The 23,526-nt window shown below is 46.1% G+C and overlaps 1 protein-coding gene and 1 long non-coding RNA gene across 4 annotated transcripts in view; both read left to right on the top strand.

Annotated features, from left to right (window-relative positions):
- Window positions 1–1,179: 1,179 nt before the first annotated feature.
- On the top strand, window positions 1,180–17,790 carry LOC116980912. Its single transcript, XR_004414098.1, has 3 exons — window positions 1,180–1,190; window positions 4,861–4,866; window positions 17,724–17,790. It is a non-coding gene; the product is annotated as an uncharacterized LOC116980912 (long non-coding RNA).
- Window positions 17,791–18,388: 598 nt separating this feature from the next.
- Window positions 18,389–23,526, top strand: part of acot9 (acyl-CoA thioesterase 9) — a 52,054-nt gene continuing 46,916 nt past the window's right edge. For 2 of the 3 annotated variants that reach the window (XR_004414005.1, XM_033032910.1), the window contains exon 1: window positions 18,413–18,534. Coding sequence is in view for 2 of the 3 variants with exons in the window: in XM_033032910.1 (XP_032888801.1) it covers window positions 18,518–18,534 (17 nt within the window). In the remaining variant the exon portion in view is untranslated. Of the gene's footprint in view, window positions 18,535–23,526 lie in introns of all 3 variants that reach the window. The other variant, XM_033032909.1, reaches the window with a different exon arrangement.

The raw sequence follows: 23,526 nt of genomic DNA, 5'->3' as shown, positions 1-23,526 counted from the left end.
CGGGCGCTAGCAAGTCAACGACCATTTAAAGCCGTGCCAGGCGATGTAAGGCCCTGCTTCGGGACTTGATGTTGGAGCCCCCGGCGGGCGCTAGCAAGTCCGCGGCCATTTAAAGCCGCGCGGGGCGATGTAAGGCCCCGCTTCAGGTCACTTTCAACCCCGCAGTTCGGGCGGGAGAAGTCGCCGTTGCCGGTGCCCCGCAAAGCGGTCTCCAACCGGGGACCCGCGAGCTCCCGGTGTCACCATCCACCGGAGTCGGGTCGCAGCAGCTCGCCGACGCAGCTCTCCACGCTCCGAACTCTCCACGCTCCGAAGCCGGCCAGTTCCACGATGGTAGGTCTGCAGCTCCGCCGGCTCCGTGACTTGAGCTTCCCAGGTCGTTCCGGTTGGAGGCCGCTTCACGGTGCTAGGCCCCAACGACAACGGAGACCCGACAGGGAAAAGGTCGGGTCCCTGTGCAGGGAAGAGATTTTAAAGTTTCTCTCTATCCCCCTGCTTCCCCACTCCTGATCTCCCTCCTATCCCACCCCCCACTCTACCTCCTCACCTCCCCCACTGCCCTCCTCTCCCTCAATCCCCCCACTCTCTCTCCTCATCTTCCCCAGGATCTCGGGGAGATGTAGGGGAGGGATCCATCTATGACATGAAGAGTGAAAATGTCCAAAACATCCCCTCCCCAGGTACTTCCTTTGCAATCATAGGAGTTGTAACACCTGTCCCTATACCTCCTCCCTCTCATCCATCCAGGGACCGCAGCAGCCTCATCTAATGCACCCTGTATTCCCGATGTGGCCTCCTTTAAATAATTGAGACCAAGCATAGACTCAGCAACTGCTTTGCTGAAAATTTGCACTCGATTCGCCGTGACCTTTTCGCTGAGACCACTCCCTCTACACAATTAGACCAAGTGGGCCCTGTCACATGGGAGGCCTGGTTTCATAGAAACATAGAAACATAGAAATTAGGTGCAGGAGTAGGCCATTCGGCCCTTCGAGCCTGCACCGCCATTCAATATGATCATGGCTGATCATCCAACTCAGTATCCCGTACCTGCCTTCTCTCCATACCCTCTGATCCCCTTAGCCACAAGGGCCACATCTAACTCCCTCTTAAATATAGCCAATGAACTGGCCTCAACTACCCTCTGTGGCAGAGAGTTCCAGAGATTCACCACTCTCTGTGTGAAAAAAGTTTTTCTCATCTCGGTTTTAAAGGATTTCCCCCTTATCCTTAAGCTGTGACCCCTTGTCCTGGACTTCCCCAACATCGGGAACAATCTTCCTGCATCTAGCCTGTCCAACCCCTTAAGAATTTTGTAAGTTTCTATAAGATCCCCTCTCAATCTCCTAAATTCTAGAGAGTATAAACCAAGTCTATCCAGTCTTTCTTCATAAGACAGTCCTGACATCCCAGGAATCAGTCTGGTGAACCTTCTCTGCACTCCCTCTATGGCAATAATGTCCTTCCTCAGATTTGGAGACCAAAACTGTACGCAATACTCCGGTGTGGTCTCACCAAGACCCTGTACAACTGCAGTAGAACCTCCCTGCTCCTATACTCAAATCCTTTTGCTATGAAAGCTAACATACCATTCGCTTTCTTCACTGCCTGCTGCACCTGCATGCCTACTTTCAATGACTGGTGTACCATGACACCCAGGTCTCGCTGCATCTCCCCTTTTCCTAATCGGCCACCATTTAGATAATAGTCTGCATTCCTGTTTTTGCCACCAAAATGGATAACCTCACATTTATCCACATTATACTGCATCTGCCAAACATTTGCCCACTCACCCAGCCTATCCAAGTCACCTTGAAGTCTCCTAGCATCCTCCTCACAGCTAACACTGCCCCCCAGCTTAGTGTCATCCGCAAACTTGGAGATATTGCCTACAATTCCCTCATCCAGATCATTAATATATATTGTAAATAGCTGGGGTCCCAGCACTGAGCCTTGCGGTACCCCACTAGTCACTGCCTGCCATTGTGAAAAGGACCCGTTTACTCCTACTCTTTGCTTCCTGTTTACCAGCCAGTTCTCTATCCACATCAATACTGAACCCCCAATGCCGTGTGCTTTAAGTTTGTATACTAATCTCTTATGTGGGACCTTGTCGAAAGCCTTCTGGAAGTCTAGATACTCCACATCCACTGGTTCTCCCCTATCCACGCTACTAGTTACATCCTCGAAAAATTCTATAAGATTCGTCAGACATGATTTACCTTTCGTAAATCCATGCTGACTTTGTCCAATGATTTCACCACTTTCCAAATGTGCTGCTATCCCATCTTTAATAACTGACTCTAGCAGTTTCCCCACTACCGATGTTAGACTAACTGGTCTGTAATTCCCTGTTTTCTCTCTCCCTCCCTTCTTAAAAAGTGGGGTTACGTTAGCTACCCGCCAATCCTCAGGAACTACTCCAGAATCTAAAGAGTTTTGAAAGATTATTACTAATGCATCCACTATTTCTGGAGCTACTTCCTTAAGTACTCTGGGATGCAGCCTATCTGGCCCTGGGGATTTATCGGACTTTAATCCATTCAATTTACCCAACACCACTTCCCGGCTAACCTGGATTTCACTCAATTCCTCCAACACCTTTGACCCGCGGTCTCCTGCTATTTCCGGCAGATTATTTATGTCTTCCTTAGTGAAAACGGAACCAAAGTAGTTATTCAATTAGTCCGCCATATCCTTGTTCCCCATGATCAACTCACCTGTTTCTGACTGCAAGGGACCTACATTTGTTTTAACTAATCTCTTTCTTTTCACATATCTATAAAAACTTTTGCAGTCAGTTTTTATGTTCCCTGCCAGTTTTCTTTCATAATCTATTTTTCCTTTCCTAATTAAGCCCTTTGTCCTCCTCTGCTGGTCTCTGAATTTCTCCCAGTCCTCTGGTATGCTGCTTTTTCTGGCTAATTTGTACGCATCATCCTTCGCTTTGATACTATCCCTGATTTCCCTTGTTATCCACGGATGCACTACCTTCCCTGAATTATTCTTTTGCCAAACTGGAATGAACAATTTTTGTAGTTCATCCATGCAGTCTTTAAATGTCTTCCATTGCATATCCACCGTCAACCCTTTTAGAATTAATTGCCAGTCAATCTTGGCCAATTCACGTCTCATACCCTCAAAGTTACCTTTCTTTAAGTTCAGAACCATTGTTTCTGAATTAACAATGTCACTCTCCATCCTAATGAAGAACTCAACCATATTATGGTGACTCTTGCCCAAGGGGGCACGTACAACAAGACTGCTAACTAACCCTTCCTCACTACTCAATACCCAGTCTAAAATAGCCTGCTCTCTCGTTGGTTCCTCTACATGTTGATTTAGATAACTATCCCGCATACATTCCAAGAAATCCTCTTCCTCAGCACCCCTGCCAATTTGATTCACCCAATCTATATGTAGATTGAAGTCACCCATTATAACTGTTTTGCCTTTGTTGCACGCATTTCTAATTTCCTGTTTGATACCATCTCCAACTTCACTACTACTGTTAGGTGGCCTGTACACAACACCCACCAGCGTTTTCTGCCCCTTAGTGTTTCGCAGCTCTACCTATACCGATTCCACATCCTCCAAACTAATGTCCTTCCTTTCCATTGCGTTAATCTCCTCTCTAACCAGCAACGCTACCCCACCTCCTTTTCCTTTCTCTCTATCCCTCCTGAATATTGAATATCCCTGGATGTTCAGCTCCCAGCCTTGGTCACCCTGGAGCCATGTCTCCGTGATCCCAACTATATCATAATCATTAATGGCTATCTGCACGTTCAACTCATCCACCTTATTACGAATACTCCTTGCATTGAGACACAAAGCCTTCAGGCTTGTTTTTACAACGCTCTTACCCCTTATACAATTATGTTGAAAAGTGGCCCTTTTTGATTTTTGCCCTGGTTTTGTCTGCCTGCCACTTTTACTTTTCACCTTGCTACCTATTGCTTCTACCCTCATTTTACACCCCCCTGCCTCTCTGCTCTTGTACCCATCCCCCGCCACATTAGTTTAAATCCTCCCCGACAGCACTAGCAAACACTCCCAACGCAATATTCCACCACTGTGCCATAGCCCCCAACTGCGCATGCTTGGCTGATGGCAGAAGTTGTTAAAGTTAATAACTTTGCATTTAATATTTCCATTAACTCTCCATCCCTCTTCCCACCCCAATCCTCCACCATCCCCCCCTCATCCCCAGCACTTCATCCCCCTCCTCTGCACCCTCCCTCTTCTTTCTCCTCCCCTCCTCTCTTCCTCACTCCCTCCCTCACCTTTCCCTCCCTCTCATTTCCCCTACCCTCATTCACTCCCTCCCTCCATAACCCCTCTCCCCACACTACCCCCCTAGACATTGTGAAGTGGAAGCTGCTGTGTTTATAAAACTGAATTTATTCAATGTAAATGAGATCCCATTGTGATGTCATACACTGCTAACTACCAGTGCAGATGGAAGAGATTTTTGTCAAAGTGGGGATTTGTAAAGTTTAAAATGTGAATAACTTGTAAAATATACCATCAATCTGAACGAAACCCGATACACCACACACCAGGACAATAGTGACTAAGGTGGGACAAAAATTGTAGTGCTAACTTTTACCATTTTGGCATAATTTCAGGATCACACTCATCACAGACACCCACACAGACATAATAACAAACAAGATGAGAGTTTTAGTAATGTACTAGACTAAGTGGGACCCATTGGGTCCAATGTTCACAGGGGAGGGCTGGTCCCCCAATGCAATATTCCACCTCTCCACCAATTCCAATATTGGTGTCCAATGGGGGGGGGGGGGGGGGGGGGGAGGGCACTTTCTGGAGCGCTAGTATGGGTGTGGGCTGAAGGGACTGGTTTCCAGAGGGCTAGTATGGATATTGTGGGCCAAATGGATTCTTAGGGTGGCAGCTCAGTCACTCAAGCCTGATGTGCTGGCAGTTGACTCACGGCTATTCCTTGAAATTCCATTTCAAGCAGGGTGCAAGGCCACCAAACTCAAGTGCAGTTTCCTACCACTTCAAGCAGGGTGCAAGGCCACCAAACTCAAGTGCAGTTTCAAGCCACTTCAAGCAGGGTGAAAGGCCACCAAACTCAAGTGCAGTTTCGTGCCACTTCAAGCAGGGTGCAAGGCCATCAAACTCAAGTGCAGTTTCATGCCACTTCAGGCAGGGTACAAGACCACCAAATTCAAGTGCAGTTTCATGCCATTTCAAGCAGGGTGCAAGGCCACCATATTCAAGTGCAGTTTCATGCCACTTCAAGCAGGGTGCAAGGCCACCAAATTCAAGTGCAGTTTCATGCCATTTCAAGCAGGGTGCAAGGCCACCAGTTTCAAGTGCAGTTTCATAGCATTCCAAGCAGGATCAGTTCATTCCTAGGAGGAAGAAAGATTCCAAGGGGAGAAAGGGACGACCATGGCTGACAAGGGACGTCAGGGACAGTATAAAAATTAAAGCAAAGAAGTACAACGTAGCAAAGATGAGCGGGAAGCAAGAGTATTGGGTAATGTTTAATGAACAACAGAAGATAACCAAAAATACAATACGGGGAGAAAGGATGAGGTACGAAGGTAAGCTAGCCAAGAATATAAAGCAGGATAGTAAAAGCTTCTTTAAGTATGTGAAGAGGAAAGAAATTAGTTAAGACCAAAGTTGGATCCTTGAAGACCCAAAAAGGTGAATCTATTATGGGGAACAAGGAAATGGCAGATGAGTTGAACAGGTACTTTGGATCTGTCTTCACTAAAGAGGACACAAACAATCTTCCTGATATAGTAGTGGCCAGAGGATCTGGGGTGACGGAGGAACTGAAGGAAATCCACATTAGGCAGGAAATGGTGTTGGATAGACTGATGGGACTGAAGGCTGATAAATCCCCGGGGCCTGATGGTCTGCATCCCAGGGTACTTAAGGAAGTGACTCTAGAAATTGTGGATGCATTGGTGATAATTTTCCAATGTTCTATAGACTCAGGATCAGTTCCTGTGGATTGGAGGGTAGCTAATGTTATCCCACTTTTTAAGAAAGGCGGGAGAGAGAAAACAGGGAATTATAGACCAGTTAGCCTGACATCGGTGGTGGGGAAGATGCTGGAGTCAATTATAAAAGATTAGTTAGTCGAACATTTGGATAGCAGTAACAGGATCGGTCCGAGTCAGCATGGATTTACGAAGGGGAAATCATGCTTGACTAATCTTCTAGAATTTTTTGAAGATGTAACTAAGAAAATGGACAAGGGAGAGCCAGTGGATGTAGTGTACCTGGACTTTCAGAAAGCATTTGATAAGGTCCCACAAAGGAGATTAGTGGGCAAAATTAGGGCACATGGTATTGGGAGTAGAGTGCTTATGGATAGAGAAGTGGTTGGCAAACAGGAAATAAAGAGTAGGGATTAACGGGTCCATTTCAGACTGGCAGGCAGTGACTAGTGGGGTACCGCAAGGCTCGGTGCTGGGACCGCAGCTATTTACAATATACATCAATGATTTGGATGAAGGGATTCAAAGTAACATTAGCAAATTTGCAGATTACACAAACCTGGGTGGCAGTGCGAACTGTGAGGAGGATGCTTTGAGAATTCAGGGGACTTGGACAGGAGTGGGCAGATACATGGCAGATGAAGTTTAATGCGGATAAATGTGAGGTTATCCACTTTGGTAGCAAAATCAGGAAGGCAGATTACTATCTAAATGGCGTCAAGTTGGGAAAAGGGGAAGTACAACGGGAACTGGGGGTCTTTGTACATCAGTCTATGAAAGTAAGCATGCAGGTGCAGCAGGCAGTGAAGAAAGCGAATGGCATATTGGCCTTTATAACAAGAGGAATCGAATATAGGAGCAAAGAGGTCCTTCTGCAGTTGTGCAGAGCCCTAGTGAGACCACACCTGGAGTATTGTGTGCAGTTTTGGTCCCCTAATTTGAGGAAGGACATTCTTGCTATTGAGGGAATGCAGCGTAGGTTTACAAGGTTAATTCCCGGGATGGCGGGACTGTCATATGCTGAGAGAATGGAGCAGCTGGGCTTGTATACTCTGGAGTTTAGAAGAATGAGAGGGGATCTCATTGAAACATATAAGTTGTTAAGGATTTGGACACACGCTGGAGGCAGGAAACATATTCCCGATGTTGGGGGAGTCCAGAACCAGGGGCCACAGTTTAAGAATAAGGAGTAAGCCATTTAGAACGGAGATGAGGAAACACTTTTTCTCACAGAGAGTGGTGACTCTGTGGAATTCTCTGCCTCAGAGGGCAGTGGAGGCAGGTTCTCTGGATGCTTTCAAGAGAGAGCTACACAGGGCGGAGTCAGGGGATATGGGGTGAAGGCAGGAACGGGGTACTGATTGGGGATGATCAGCCATGATCACATTGAATGGCGGTGCTGGCTCGAAGGGCCGAATAGCCTACTCCTGCACCTATTGTCGATTGTCTATTGTCTTCAGTTCAAACCAACCATTTGCTGTGCTTCAGTTCAAACCAACCACCACCAACCATTTGCTGTGCAAACCGGTTCTAACCGACCGTATTTTCATTTTCAAAACACATATGGGCACTCAAGGTCAGTAAAACCACACTCACAGTTTAGTAGACATGTGTTCAGTGTTATTCACAGCTCAGACTGAGAGACGTGACCCTCTCGCTTCCCCATCTTGCAGAAACTGACTGAGGCACTCAACACTTCTGGGTTTTATCGTTCCTCCGGAAGGGGCGTGGCCTTCAGGAGAGAGAACCTCGACATTTTTTTGTACACTAATGACTCTTTTATTTTTCATCGATGGGAAAAATCCTCTTGTCCTGCGCAGCGGAGGGGGACTCTGAATAAGATGGTCAAAAATCACAGCCGTAAGTGGCAGCGTTTTTTTCTAAAATCAATATACAGAAAAACGCAAACCGGAAGAGGACAAGATGATAGTTTTAGTAATAGTATAGACTAGACTAAGTGGGACCCGTTGGGTCCCAGTCACACGGGAGGCCTGATCCCCCCAACGATTTACTCCACCACTCGCCCATTCCCCCAACGCAACACGTTGCCCCAATGCAATATTCCACCACTCACCCATAGCCCCTAACTGCACAGGCGCGGCTCATTTCCCTTCATCCCCCAGCACTCCGTCCCCCTCCTCTTCACCCTCCCTCTTCTTCCCCCTCTCCTTCTCCCCTCCCTAATCCCTCCCTCCTTCTCCTTTCCCCTACCGTCAGTCACTCCCTCCGTAACTCCTCTCCCCTCCCTACCCCTCTCCTATCCCTCTATCCCCCACCTCCTCCTCACCTCCCCCACTGGCCTCTATTCCCCCACTCCTTACCTCCCCAATTGCCTCCCTCCTCTCCCTCTATTCCCCTTGTCCTCCACTCTCCCTCCTCACCTCCTCCACTTTCCCCCCTCACCCTCCCTATCCCTCCTCTCGCTCAATCCCCCCACGCTCTCTCCTCACCAGGATCTCGAGTGTATCGCTCCTTTCCCTACTTGCATGCCCAAAGCAGCAGCAGCCTTCAGCCTCAGAGCCAGCCTCAACGCCCAGGCCCCGGATCCTAGGCGTGACATCTCCTCTCCCCCTGAGCCGGTCGCTGCCACCCACAGACACTGCCCCAGCCTGAGCGGCAAGGCGTCGGATCCCCGCGGGTCCGGAGGAGAGTCAACCTCAGTGGCCAGACTCCAGATTGTCGGCATGGCCTCTTCTTGCCCCCGGAGCCGGCCACCGCCACCCACAGATGCAGCCCCAGCTTCAGCGCCAAGGCAGCGGATCCCCGCGTGCCCCTTGCAGCAGTAAAAAGAAGTTTTAAAAATCTTACCCGTGTTGCCATTGTGAAAAAAAGATGGTGATCTGAATTCTGGAAAGGCCCAAACTGCGCAGGCGTGGCTGAGGACCCGTTGGGTGCCCTTTGTGATGATGCCAGTAAAGATGCACACGGGGGCTCTCCCCCAACTGCAGATGTGCGGTGGGGGCGCAATAACCTTTAAAATATACCATCAATCTGAACAAAACTTGGTACATTTACAGCACAGGACAATGGTGGGCATAAATTGTAGCACTATTGTGTACTGTTTTTGCGCAAATAGAGGTACACCACAAACCTACAAACAAACAAGATGAGACAACTGGGAGGGTCCCTGTCACATGGGAGGCCTGGTCCCCCATCGCAACCTGTTCCACAATGCAATATTCCACCACTCACCCATTTCCCCATATTCCAGCACTCACCCGTAGCCCCCAACTGTACAGGGGCATATCCCCCAGCACTGCGTCCCCCTCCTTTTGCTTCGAGGACTTTAAAAAATAATGCAATTACCCCCTCCCACTCCTGTTCAGCTAAAAACCTGCTGGAAGGACTGAGTGTTCCCCTTTTGTATCTTTGTTGCAAGCTGGGCCAGCAAGGTTTTTTGCTGCTAAATTTTTCTTAAACTTGAATTTCTAAAGTTAAAAAATATGAATAACTTGTAAAAAATAACATCAATCTAAAAGAAACTTGACACAGACCACCACAGGACAATCAATGGTGAGTAAAGTGGTGGTGCAAAATATTGAGTGCTATTGTGTATCGTTTGGGCGTAGTTCCAGGATCACATGAGATCAGACAGACAGATTAGCAACTTTAACAATAAAAAAAGGCACAAAGTGGTAGAGCAACTCCACGGGTCTGGAGACAACTCTGGAGAATATGGAACGGTGATGTTTTAGATTTCTGAAGACTCTTGCAGACTGGCTGCATTAGGGAGGGGAAGCTGGAAGAGAGTTGGGTACGGAACAATGCCGGGCAAGTGATAGGCAGATAAACAAAGGCCAGAGATGAAAGACAAATAGTGTGAAACAAAGAGGTAGGGGTGAAAGAGGCCTGAAATATGAAGCCAGATGAAGGAATATAGGTGGAAGGGGAAGGGGAAAGGGGAAAATAGGTGCGTATCAAGTAAAACACAGGGAAGAGTGGGGAAAAAAGGGGGTAGTTTTGTTTAACTACAATCAGAAAATTCAATGTTCATACTATTGGTTGTAAGCTGCCCAAGCGGAATATGTGCTGGAGGGGGGGGGGGGGGGGCAGGACAGAAAGGCCAGTTTGCGAATGGTAAGGGGAGTTAAAATGGTTAGAAACTTGGAGATACAGCTGGCCTTGTGGGACTGAACGCAAGTGTTTAGACAGCACTTGGTCTTGGCGATGTGTTTGAGGCCACAGTGGAGGAGGAGCATGTCAACGTCTGTCCTACCTGGAAGAACTGCCGGGGGGTCCCTTGATGGAGGTGAGGGAGGAGGTATGTTACATCTTCTGTGGTTGCAGTGGAAAGTACCTGGGGAGGGGGTAGTTTGGATGGGATGACTTGCAGAGGGAGTGGTCTCAGCAGAAAGCAGAAAGGGGTGGGGAAGGAATGTGACCACACCACTAGTGGTGGAATCACTTTGAAGGTGACGTAAATGTTAGAGAATGATATGTTGGAGGTAGTGGCTGGTTGGGTGAAAGGTAAGGAGCAAGGGGAACTATTCCATTTGGGGGGGGGGGGGAGAGAGCAGAACTATGGGACAGAGGAGATGTAGGGGAAGGATCCATCTATGACATGAAGGGTGAAAAAATCCAAAACATCCACTCCCCAGGTACTTACTCTTACAATCTCAGGAGTTATAACACCTGTCCCGATACCTCCTCCCTCTCATCCATCCAGGGACCGTAGCAGCCTCATCTAATGCATCCTGTACTCCCGATGAGGCCTCCTTTACACCATTGAGACCAAGCATAGACTCAACTGCTTTGCCGAAAATTTGCACTCGGCTCGCCGTGGCCTTTTGGATCTCCCAGTTCTTAACCATTCTAACTCCCCTGAATAAGGGTCTCGACCCAAAATTTCACCCACTCCTTCTCTCCAGAGATGCTGCCTGTCCTGCTGAGTTACGCCAGCTTTCTGTGTCTATCTTCGGTTTAAACCAGCATCTGCAGCTCCTTCCTACACATTCTAACTCCCCTTCCTATTCGCATACTGACCTTTCTGTGCTTGGCTGCTCCATTACAAGGGTGAATAACACCTCATATTCCCCTTGGTGCTGATTGACCTCAATGGGGCATATACTATAAATAGCTTGTTCTAAGCTCCCCCAGTCTAGTTTCAGTCAAAAAAATACTGAATCAAGCACTTGAGCAACTAAACTTTATTTTGGATAATACAGTAACAATTCCACTATACAATACCTAACCACCGCGGGTTCGATCCTTTTATCTGCTTGGCCAAGCCCTTCTAGCCATGTGCAAGCAAAGACATTCCAAAAGGTCACGCAGTCCCAAGCCTTCTTCCAGAAGATCGACCTCGGACCTCGTGGGAGCTACTTTTTATAGGTCCCCGAATGTTGAGGGGCCGAACCACATGGGGGTGGTCTCTATACAGTCCAATAACAAATATCGATTAACACAGTACATGATAGACAGTTCCCTAACCCAATAACGCAGTAACTAATACAATGTTTCCGACGAAGCTTCTAGATGGAAGTTAACAGAGATGAATTATGCAACATGTGCCTAGGGATTCAGACAACCCAGACAAAGCTCAACATCTTAACCAATCAACAACTGTCCAAATAATGCTTTGCAACATTATTTACACTATGTATATCTGGTTTGCATTGACCCAATCAGTTCCATGCAATTTATACCTTATTGTAAGAAACTTTATCTGCTCCTTCCCCCTTTTCAGGTTTTATCTCCAGAATTCATGTTAGATCACATGGCTTTTGATGTATTTGCAAGGGCCATTAAACAGCCTCTTCTCTTGCATTATCATCCACTATTATGTTTGCCAAGGCTTCATATGTTGTGTGTCCTAGGGCTACTAGAAATGTGGTGTTTTCAGCTGGAGTTATTATTTATTGTATGGTCTCCCATAAGTCTCGGGAATCTGCATGATATACACGCATTGTGGTTCTTAAATAATCTATAAAGGCAGCAAGTGACTTCTTTCTATCAGGGATTCTGTTTAGTACTGCCATTCCATTATGTCATGGGGCTTCCACGGAGTATGGACATCTGTGGTACGGGGATTGTTCATACTTACTGCGCTGGTCGAATCAAGGGCTGTACTCAGCACTTCCCTCACAGGGAACTGTCTATGGGATATCTGTTCAATTTGTAATCTTACGGCTTCATCAAAATCTATCTCGGTATCTTCAATCACTGTGTCACCCTCAGATGAATCTTCCCGTTCTCTAGAGGGTTACCGATACAAATAAGTTGTTCCTTTTTCTCACTGCTCATATAATCCATCTAGTTTGTGGCTCACAGAAATATTCAGGCTGTTGTACTATATCTATCATACCTTCCTTTTCTTTAAATACCAGGGCTAACCTTTTCGTTCTACTTCGGGTGCCATAAGCTACTGGACGATCTATTAATGGTGTAGTGGATGTAGTCAAAGAATCTGGCACCCCAGTCTCTGCTATTGGTAGAATATGCTCAGATGTAGAATCTGCAGGAGTTGTTATACGTTCTGCAGACCTAAAATATTAATTACGGACACAAGTGATACAAGGTGCAAGTGAAGCCTGGGAAACACAAGAGGAACATGGTGGGAGCTGTGAACTTCCACTAGCATTAACATTTGTCCATTCTTCCAAATATTCATCTCCTTCCCCCTCGAGGTCAGCGCCAACCATCGGATCCCTAAACTTTAAATTTACAGGGACTAGTTTCGTTCCAGGAGATCTATCTCTTCCCTTTTCCGTGTTTCTCCCTTCATCTTCACTGCTGTCCTTCCTACTACCTGGAGGTCGATCTACTTCACCTTCTTTCAGTTCTATTCCAAGTTTAGCAATCAACTTTTCCCAACTCGCCATCCTCCCAACCTCTTTATTCGCCTTTTGTTCCTCATAATATTTCTTCCATAATCCTATTAATTTGTTCTACTTATTTTATCTCTTTTACTGTTCTAATGTCCCCCGGTGGCCATAGCTTGTTTCCTAATTTCTTATTTAGCGCTCCTGACAAATCTCTTAATTTCTCTGCTTTGTGAGGGAACTCATTGCACATTATTTGCAATGGGCTCCTTTCATCTTCCGTCTTATCTCGGTCTATGCTGTTCCCCATGCCTCCGAACAACCGAAACAGAATACCTAAATCCTTCACTCCTTCCTTTTAATCCCTAAAGTTTTCAAGCTCGCTCTTGAACAGTGGCTATTGGCTCCGAAGCATTCACAACCTCGCACTTCTTTACTCCTTTGCTCAACCAATTCTTCTCCGCTCTCCCACAAGTCCACACACTCTCAATCTCACCGTTTCCACAATCCTCAGTCATCCAAATATCAGAGTACTCCAGGGAACAATCAAACACATTAATCAAGATTCGAGCTCAATCAAATATTTTCCCGCAACTCGTTTAACCGTCAATCAAAACACATGAAAATGAGCTCCAAACACGTATGTAACACCGTAAACAGACAAGAAATCACACTGCTTATTATTATCAGGCACAACCACACTGCTACATAAACCACAATCATTCATCTAATATCTCATTCAGTAACTGTACCGTTCCAAAAACAAATCAATCCTGCGTTGCGCTGTTATCAACCAGTGAACCCCTCCCTCTGATACCGAAGACTTTCCCATTCCGAGGGTTCTCTTTGCTGAGGGGTATTATTTCTTAAATGACTACTTTTCCTCCTAATTGTTACTTTCCTCCTGCTAAGTGGACTTCTATTGGGGGACCTCCATCCCTCCACTCTAAGTTCTCAGAATTAGCGGTACCTTTCCCATCCGGGTACTTTTCACCAGGCATGGAAATCACTGTAAAAAATGTGGTGGGGACCGGGGGACAGGTGGGCAATTTCTTGGCGGCCGCGCGCGCATGCGCACACTCACGCGAGGCTTCAGAGGCTCAATCCAGCACTAAATGCAGCTCAACTCTGCCTGTCTTGCACCTTAGCAGAGGGTTTCCCTTTTTACCTACTAAGTACCGGGTGTCAGCCTCTTCACGCTGGCAGTCGATGCCGATTTTCGGAGCACGTCTTTGCAATCTGCACCCCCGGCACAACGCAGTACTTTGCCGCCTAGCACCGCTTAAACCCAGTTTGTCTTTAAATATCCCGCCAATCGAATATCCAACTCTGGGCTGGGCCTTTGGCCCGAGTTTTGCGGGCCTCTAACCCAAAGGAGTGGGCCTCTAACTCAACCTACTTTTATGTGCCTCTAACCCAACGGAGGGGGTTTTTAACGCAATCCCAAATTGGCCCAGCAGCAGCAGCAGCTACCAGCTTCGACCAAGAATTTCGGGCCTCTAAACCAACCCCAGCAGGTCCTCTAACCCCACCCTAACCCAAAGGAGTGCTATCACCCCCCCCCCCCCCCCCCCCCCCTGTGCTTGCTAGACTCTGTTCTATGATCTCGTTGGGACCCTGTGGATAAATGTGAGGTTATCCACTTTGGTGGCAAAAACAGGAAAGTAGACTATTATCTGAATGTGGCCGATTAGGAAAAGGGGAGATGCAACGAGACCTGGGTGTCATGGTACACCAGTCATTGAAAGTAGGCATGCAGGTGCAGCAGGCAGTGAAGAAAGCGAATGGTATGTTAGCATTCATAGCAAAAGGATTTGAGTATAGGAGCAGGGAGGTTCTACTGCAGTTGTACAGGGTCTTGGTGAGACCACACCTGGAGTATTGCGTACAGTTTTGGTCTCCTAATCTGAGGAAAGACATTCTTGCCATAGAGGGAGTACAGAGAAGGTTCACCAGACTGATTCCTGGGATGTCAGGACTTTCATATGAAGAAAGACTGGATAGACTCGGCTTGTACTCGCTAGAATTTAGAAGATTGAGGGGGGATCTTATAGAAACTTACAAAATTCTTACGGGGTTGGACAGGCTAGATGCAGGAAGGTTATTCCCGATGTTGGGGAAGTCCAGAACAAGGGGTCACAGTTTAAGAATAAGGGGGAAATCTTTTAGGACCGAGATGGGAAAAACATTTTTCACACAGAGAGTGGTGAATCTGTGGAATTTTCTCTGCCACAGAAGGTAGTTGAGGCCAGTTCATTGGCTATATTTAAGAGGGAGTTAGATGTGGCCCTTGTGGCTAAAGGTATCAGGGGGTATGGAGAGAAGGCAGGTACAGGATACTGAGTTGGATGATCAGCCATGATCATATTGAATGGCGGTGCAGGCTCGAAGGGCCGAATGGCCTACTCCTGCACCTATTTTCTATGTTTCTATGTTTCCCAAGCCCGCGAAGTGCCGAAAATCAGTGCGAAAACGCACCGTGGCATCGATTTCTGCACACGCGATCGAGATTGCTCAACACCCTTAATCGTAAACTTGTGGTTGGGGGTCCGTTGAGATCCCGGCGAGCCCCCAATGTAAATAGCTCGTTCTAAGCTCCCCCCCATAAAATACTGAATCAAGCACTTGAGCAACTAAACTTTATTTTGGATAACATAGTAACAGTTCCCCTATACAATACCTAACCACCGCGGGTTTGATCCTTGTATCTGCTTGGCAAAGCCCTTCTTGCCTTGTGCAAGCAGAGACATTCCAACAGGCCACGCAGTCCCAAGCGTTCTTCCAGAAGATCGACATCGGACCTCGTGGGAGCTACTTTTTATAGGTCCCCGAACTTTGAGGGGCCAAACCACATGGGGGTGGTATCTATACAGTCCAATAACAAATATCGATTAACACAGTACATGATAGACAGTTCCCTAACCCAATAACACAGTAACTAATACAATGTATCCGACAAAGCTTCTAGATGGAAGTTAACAGAGATGAATTATGCAACATGTGCCTAGGGATTCAGACAACCCAGACAAAGCTCAACATCTTAACCAATCAACAACTGTCCAAATAAGGCTTTGCAACATTATTTACACTATGTATATCTGGTTTGCATTGACCCAATCAGTTCCATGCAATTTACACTTTATTGTAAGAAACTGCAAATGTCCCATTCTTTCCCTGCAGCTCTTATCTAAGCCACAGACAAAGTGGCACTATTCAGCAGCTTGTCCCAAGTTCTGCAAAAGGCACACTTGATCAAAATGGCCTAGCAGCACACAAGTCTTTACTCAATTTTAATGTCCTGGCTGCTCCAATTTGGCCAAGACTAACAATACCACCATGTTTCCTGAGGTCAATAACTTGCTTCTACATCCTGCTGACATTGAGGGAGTGGTTGCTGTCTTAACAGCATGTTACTATGCTCCCTATCTCCTTCCTGTACGCCTATCTCGTCATTGTTCGCGATCTGGCCCACTATATCGGTGTCAATTAGAAACATGTAGTTGGAGTCAGAGCAGAATTTGGCAGCACAGTTGTGGGTATGTATGAGGTCAAGTAAGGGGGTTGGAATAGACCCTCGCACCAGCATTGAGAGTTATCGTGGACGATGTTTTGTCACCTATCCTCACAGATTGTGGTCTGTGTACCTGAGGTAGCCAAAAAATGCTCCACATTGAATTACTGTTCAACTATTCTCATTCCTGTGTCCTAACTGTTCATCCAAAACCTGATTTTTCTGATGTCACAAACTCCTAACATCAGAGTTTTAAAATCCACATCATATTTTTTAAACCTGTCTTGTCCCTACCTATCTCTGTAATCCTATCCAGCCTAATTGTCATTCTTTGCTCCAGTTCTTTTGTGAATCTCTGACGTTTGTCTTGCTGCCCAAACTCTTCTTAGGAGATTCTTTCCGTAAACTCCTTCAAAAGTTGATCCTTTAAAAAAAACATTCTCTGGCAACTGCCTTTGAATTAAGGAATACAAGGAATTTCAGGTGCTGGTTTACAAAAAAACACACACAGTGATGGATACAATACAATACAATACAATACAATACCTTTTATTTGTCATTTGAACCTCACATGAGGTTCAAACGAAATTTGGTTTCTGCAGCCATACAAGAAAAGAACCAAGACACACACCAACACAATTCAATTCACATAAACATCCATCACAGTGCGTCCTCCTCACTGTGATGGAAGGCAAAACTTAAACATATCTCTCCCCTGCACTCCCCTCTCCCCCCCATGTCAGAGTCAAAGACAGAGTCAAAGCCCCCCGGGCGATGTTAAATGTCCCGCAGCCATTAAAGCCACGCCGGGTGATGCAAGGTCTTGGTGTTGGAGCCCCGGCGGGCTCTTGGTGTTGGAGTCCCGCCGCCATTCCAAGCCGCGCGGGGCGGTGATGTAGGCCCCGCTCCAGGTAATCTTCAACCCCGCAACTCGGGCGGGAGAAGTCGCCGTTGCGGAAGCCCCGAAAAGCGGTCTCCCACCAGGGACCCGCGGGCTCCCGGTATTACTGTCCACAGACCTGCGGTAGGAGCTTCCGAAACTCCGGGTGTTGCATTACACATGACAATTAGGCTGGATAGGATTACAGAGATAGGTAGGGACAAGACACAACAGGTTTAATCTCATGCCTGGATGCAAAGTGATGGATACATGCAAAGTGATGGATACAGCATCTCTGGAGGACATGAATAGGTAATGTTTTGGGTCAGGTCCCTTCTTAACACGGATTGTGGTAGGATTGTGCGACCAATTTTTACTTGCAGAAAAATTTTCAGCATGCTGAAAAATGTTCCTTGACCAAACTGAGGCCGCGAGTATGCGGGAACTTCTCTCGAACATGAAGGAGAGTTACAGTGACCTCCTAGGACCACGTGTCGACCATGCTGTGAGTTTGTGGTGAGCGCAAACTCTTCTAAACTCGTAAATTAGGTCGCCATAGTGGGACAGGCCCTTAAAGAGAGAAGAGGCATGAAATATGAATCCAGAGAAAGGGATATAGGTGGGAAGGGGAAAGTAGAAATGGGAGCATTTTAGTGGGTGCAATGGGTGTGCATCCAAGTAGGGTACAGGGAAGAGAGGGGGAAAAGAGGGGGGGGGGGGGGGGAGGTAGTATTTTGCAGTTCCTTGTGTTTCCTGGTTGTTCCTGTAGTTCCTTGTGTCTGCTGGTTGTTTTCTCTTCCAGAATGAAACATGGTATTTAAGATTACATTAAATAAGTGAGAGAATAGAAATTTCGTCGACAGATTCCATGGAGGTATAAATTATACACATGAAATTCAGTCAATTCATCTTTTATTTTCTGTGGGAAGGAACTGCAGATGATGGTTTACACCGAAGATGGACACAAAATGCTGGAGTAACTCCGCGGGACAGGCTATTCGCTCCAGAGATGCTGCCTGACGTGGAGAGATCCTCCAGCAGTTTTGTGTTTTGCTCAGATCTTTATATAAATGCAGCCAGCGCTGTTAGATTATACACAGGAAAGTGAGCTACACGGCCGCTCAAACTCGCAGGAAATATGAATTTTGCGCAGAAGGAAAATGCGAGTCCGATCTGCAGCTGTCACCAAAGATCGTAGAGGCTCCTGTCACCTCCTCACTCCGCTGCTCCCGGCCCGGGGCTGAGTAGAAGCTACGCCCATATCCGGCCATGCGGTGACGCCGGCGGGAAGGGGCCGGCACTGGTTAAAGTGGGGAGTAGTCTCTCTCAGCGTTGTTGTGGACACCGGGAAGCGGCTGCCACAGACACCGCCACCATGTACCTGAGACCCAGGTGAGTGAGTGAGTGGATAGAGGCGAAGTCGCCGCACTGTGAATGGGGACGCAGCTAGCAATCCCAAACCTGAGCTGCTCACCAGGGTGGGGGGCTCTGGGGTTGGGTTAAGGTTTGGTGGGATGTGAAGACATCCCACGTTATGGTCGTTATGTGGGAGAAGGGAGAAGGTGGTGGTAAAGGAAGGGGAGGGGGAGCAGATGAGAGAAGGGAGGGTTTTGGGGGGGGATGAGGCAGGGGTGTCGAGGGAGGGGAGTGGGGGTGTAGGTGGTAAAGAAAGGAAGTAGGGAGGGGGTGAGGAAGGGAGCAGATGAGAGAAGGAATGGTGTTTTGGGATGAAGGAAGGGAAGGGAGGAGATTTAGGGACGAGGTAAGGAAAGAGAGAGGATGAAGTAAGGGAGGAGAGTGGGGGAGTAGTTGAAAGGAAGGAAGTGGGGATGAGAGAAGGGTTAGGCTGGGGAAAGGGAGAGATAAGGTGAGGTAGAGAAGGACATGAGAGGTGAGGAGGGAGGATGTGAGGGGAAGGAAGAAAGACATAAGGAGAAGGATGGGGAGCGGGGCCTTCAGGTGAGATGATGGACAGAACACCTTTCATCATGCCAGGTAGCTGCTGTTTGGCTGTTTGCCCATTGTGGGCAAAACATAAATACTGTAGGAAGACTATAAGACATGGGAACAGGATTGGGACATTAAGCCCATCAAGTCTACTTTGCCATTCAAGCATGGCTGATCTATTCTCTCTTTCAACCCATATTCTATTGTCTTCTTCCTCCATGTAACCTAATCAAGACCTATCAATCTCTGCCTCACAAATACCCAATGTCTTGGTCTCCACTGCTGTCTGTTGCAATGAATTCCACAGATTCACCACCCACTGGCTGAAGAAATTCCTCCTCATCTCTATTTTGAATGTATGACCTTTTATTCTGAAGCTGTGACCACTGGCCCTAGACTCTCAACAGACAATAGGTGCAGGAGTAGGCCATTCGGCCCTTTGAGCCAGCACCACCATTCAATGTGATCATGGCTGATCATCCACAATCAGTACCCCGTTCCTGCCTTCTCCCCATAACCCCTGACTCCGCTATTTTTAAGAGCACCATCTAGCTCTCTCTTGAAAACATCAAGAGAACATGCCTCCACCGCGCTCTGAGGCAGAGAATTCCACAGACTCACCACTCCCCCAACATCGGGAGCATGTTTCCTGCCTCTAGTGTGTCCAAACCCTTAACAATCTTATATGTTTCAATGAGATATCCTCTCATCCTTCTAAACTCCAGAGTGTACAAGCCCAGCTGCTCCATTCTCTCAGCATATGACAGTCCTGCCATCCCGGGAATTAACCTTGTAAACCTACGCTGCACTCCCTCAATAGCAAGAATGTCCTTCCTCAAATTAGGGGACCAAAACTGCACGCAATAGTGTGGTCTCACTAGGGCTCTGTATAACTGCAGAAGGACCTCTTTGCTCCTATATTCAATTCCTCTTGTTATAAAGGCCAACATGCCATTCGCTTTCTTCACTGCCTGCTGTACCTGCATGCTTATTTTCATCTCTCCTCTTACTGGAAACATTATTTCCACATCCACTCTGTCTAGGCCTTTCAGTATCTGGTAGGTTTCAATGAGATCTCCCCTCATACGTCGAAACTCCCAGTGAGTACATCCCAGAGCCTTCATATAGTGACTGCATTCACTTCTGCCCCCCGACGCTCTTGAATTTCTGACACATTGTTGGTGTCTTCCACTGTGCAGATTGACACAAAAAACCTATTAAGTTCATCTGACATTTATTGGTTCTCCATTACTATTTCTTCAGAATCATTTTCCAGCTGTCCACTGGCCAATGTCCACTCTTGCCTCTTTTTACTCCTTGTATATCTGCAATCTTTTATATCCTCTTTTATATTGGTGGCTAGCTTACTTTTATATTTCATCTTTTTTCTCCTTATTGCTTTTTTAGTTGTCTTCTGTTGGTTTTTAAAAGCTCTCCAATCCTCCTGCTTTCCACTTATCTTTGCCATGTTATTGGCCTTCTCTTTTGCCTTTCTTTCAGCCACGATTCAGTGATGCTCACAAAATCATATCTGCCAACATCTAACTCTGCTACAAGCTTTTCCACCTTGTCTTGTGTATTCAGCATATCATTCAGCATCTGTAGAGGGAATGGACAGGTGACATTCGGGTCAGGACCCATATTCAGAAGAGTTGGTACATGGATTTAGTGATCTCCTTGGTTCTGTGCAGGTTAGGCCAGCAAAGAACTGCAATCGCTGGAAGTTTCAGTTTAAAAACACAACATGTTTAAGCTACTTTGGTCAGTTGGCGACTGGTGAGATTTAACTTTTCAAATTTCTAGTTCTTCATCAGAAATGGAAAATTACAGTGTTTTGATTTGCAGAGAATTGGGTGTGGTGGAGAAAATGAAGGAATGTCTGCAATAGGGTGGAGACCAAGGTTGTTAAGCTGATATACATGCTGTCGATGCTGTTTGAGAGGGTGATGAAGGATTGTTAATCATAACTGATCTGTCTGGAAGTGGTGTAAATACAGTGAGATGAAAAGGAGGGAGGAAAGAAAAAGTACTGAAAGTGTATAAATACACCTTTCCATTCCACACAACAATCTGTTGAATCTTTGTTTCACTCTCTTTATTGCTACCACATCTTTCCTACAGTGTGTTGACTAGAACTGTAACACAATACTGAGATGCGGTCTAACCAACATTTTGTATACCTACAAGGTCCACGTCTCAACTCTAATACTGAGTGCATTGGTCTATGAAGGCAGGCAAACCCAATGTCATCTTTTCTATCCTATCCAAATATGTTACCACATTGCCTCCTAAGGTCACTGCCATTTACTACATACATACATACATACATACATACATACATACATACTTCCAGAATTTGACCTCTCAAAATACATTGCCTCACACCTCTCATTTGTCGGAATTAAATTCCATCTGAGAATTCTCAGCTCAATTTTTCAATGTAACTTTAAACAACCGTATTTGCTATCTATTACTCCACTAATTTTTGTGTCATTAATAAACTTATTAATCATACCTCCAACACTTTCATCCAAAGATATAGGTCTCAGCACTGATCCTTATGGTACACCAATTGATACAGACTTCCAGTCAGAAAAACACTAATCCACTGTTAGCCTGTGCCTCCTATAATCCAGCCAATTTTAGATGCAATTCATCCATTGGCCATCCAGCTGTAAAAAAAAATGCCATTCAGTTAGAAAGTGTGCAGAGAAAATTTATGATTTGGAATTGATGGGCTGAGCTATAAGGTGAGGATGGGCAGGCTAGGACTATTCTTTGACGTGCAAGAAGCTGAGGGATGATTTTGTAGAGATGTATAAAATGATGAGGGGATAGACAGGTTGAATACACAGAGCCTATTTCCTAGGGTAGGGGCATTAAGAAATATGAATGTGAGAGGGGAAAGATTTACTAGGAAACTAAGAGGTGATATTTTCAGAGGGTGGGGGGTATATGGAACAAACTTCCAGAGGAAGTAGTTGATGCATGTATTATAACAATATTTAAAAGACATTTGGACATTTACAGAATTTAGAGGGATATGGGCCAAATGCGGGCAAATTGGATGAACTTGAATGAGGCATCTAGGTATAGAAGAGTTGGGCCAAAGGGCCCATTTCCGAGCTGCTTGACTGTGCAATGAAATCGTCAGTTGCGGACAAGTGGCTTCACAGGTTCAAGCTCGTGGGAAGATGTTTAGAAGTGTCAATCGCTAATTTAATTTCTAAGACAAGGCAGTATAAACACTCTTTAACAATTGCCTGCAGAGAAATATGAACTGTTTGTCAGAAATAAAGAAGGGAAGCACAGAATTATTGTTGCTAGTTGTAATTAGCAAGGGGCTCTCACGGGCCAGTCACTATTACGATGATGTTAAAAGGTTCTTTGGTTTCCTTCCACATCCTAAAGACATTCCCGCAGTAATTGATCCCTAGTATACAGGCAAGTGGTAGAATCTGCCAGGATATGATGGGAATGTAGGAAGTTTGAATAAATGGATGGATAGCATAGCATCAAGCGGCTGAAGGGCCTATTTTTTAGTTTTGGAGATACAGCGTGGAAACAGTCCGCGCCGACCAACAATCACCAGTACTCTATGTTATCCCAGTTTTGCATCCTACATGCTGGGGGCAATTTGCAAAAGCCAATTAATCTACAAACCTGCACGTCTTTTGGAATGTGGGAGGAAACCAGATCACCCGGAGAAAATTCGCGCGGTCACAAGGAGAAAGTACAAACCCCTTACAGACTGCCCCCATAGTCAGGATCGAACCTGGGTCTCTGGTGCTTTAAGACAGCAACTCTACCGCTGTGCCACTGCTGCCCATTTGTATTGTATGCGCAAGGATGCACAGGCATTTTCTTTGCACATCACTACAATAAATAATTATTTCTACAGGACCTCTACTCTTTCATTAGTAGTAACAGTAGATAAAATAGTACTTCCTAAAGTTTTCTATAATCTACACGGCACCAGGCAAGAGAGTAATGTCATTATTTAGCCTGGATGAATGTATTATGTTACACAGCTCACCAAAAATGTGAGCTGGTCAATATTTATCATGAATGTATTTTTAAAAGGATGTCTTGACTTGGTCATTCATCTCATTGCAGTGTGTAGATGCTTGCTGTGAGCATATTTCTGCCATATTTCTTCCAACTGAAAAACTACTTCAGAAGTACTTGGCTGATTGTAAACTAATCTGGGATTTCCTAAGATTGTAAAAACTAATACAGAAATGCAGAAAAACCCTGGTTATAACGGAGTAGTGGTGTATGTTATTGCCGATTGTTTGCTATAACCGAGTACGCTATTATCATTGTATAAATAGTAGAAACAAACAAGTGCAGTTGCTAGTAAAAGGACACAAAAAGTGCTGGTAGGTGTGGCCTGGAAGCAGCTGAGGAAACTGTGTGGGCTGGTGGCGGAGGCAG

The sequence above is a fragment of the Amblyraja radiata genome, chromosome 14 (genome assembly GCF_010909765.2).
Source record: "Amblyraja radiata isolate CabotCenter1 chromosome 14, sAmbRad1.1.pri, whole genome shotgun sequence".
Taxonomy (NCBI): domain Eukaryota; kingdom Metazoa; phylum Chordata; class Chondrichthyes; order Rajiformes; family Rajidae; genus Amblyraja; species Amblyraja radiata.
Note: the sequence above shows the minus strand (reverse complement) of the source record. Positions and strands in the feature narration are given on the sequence as shown.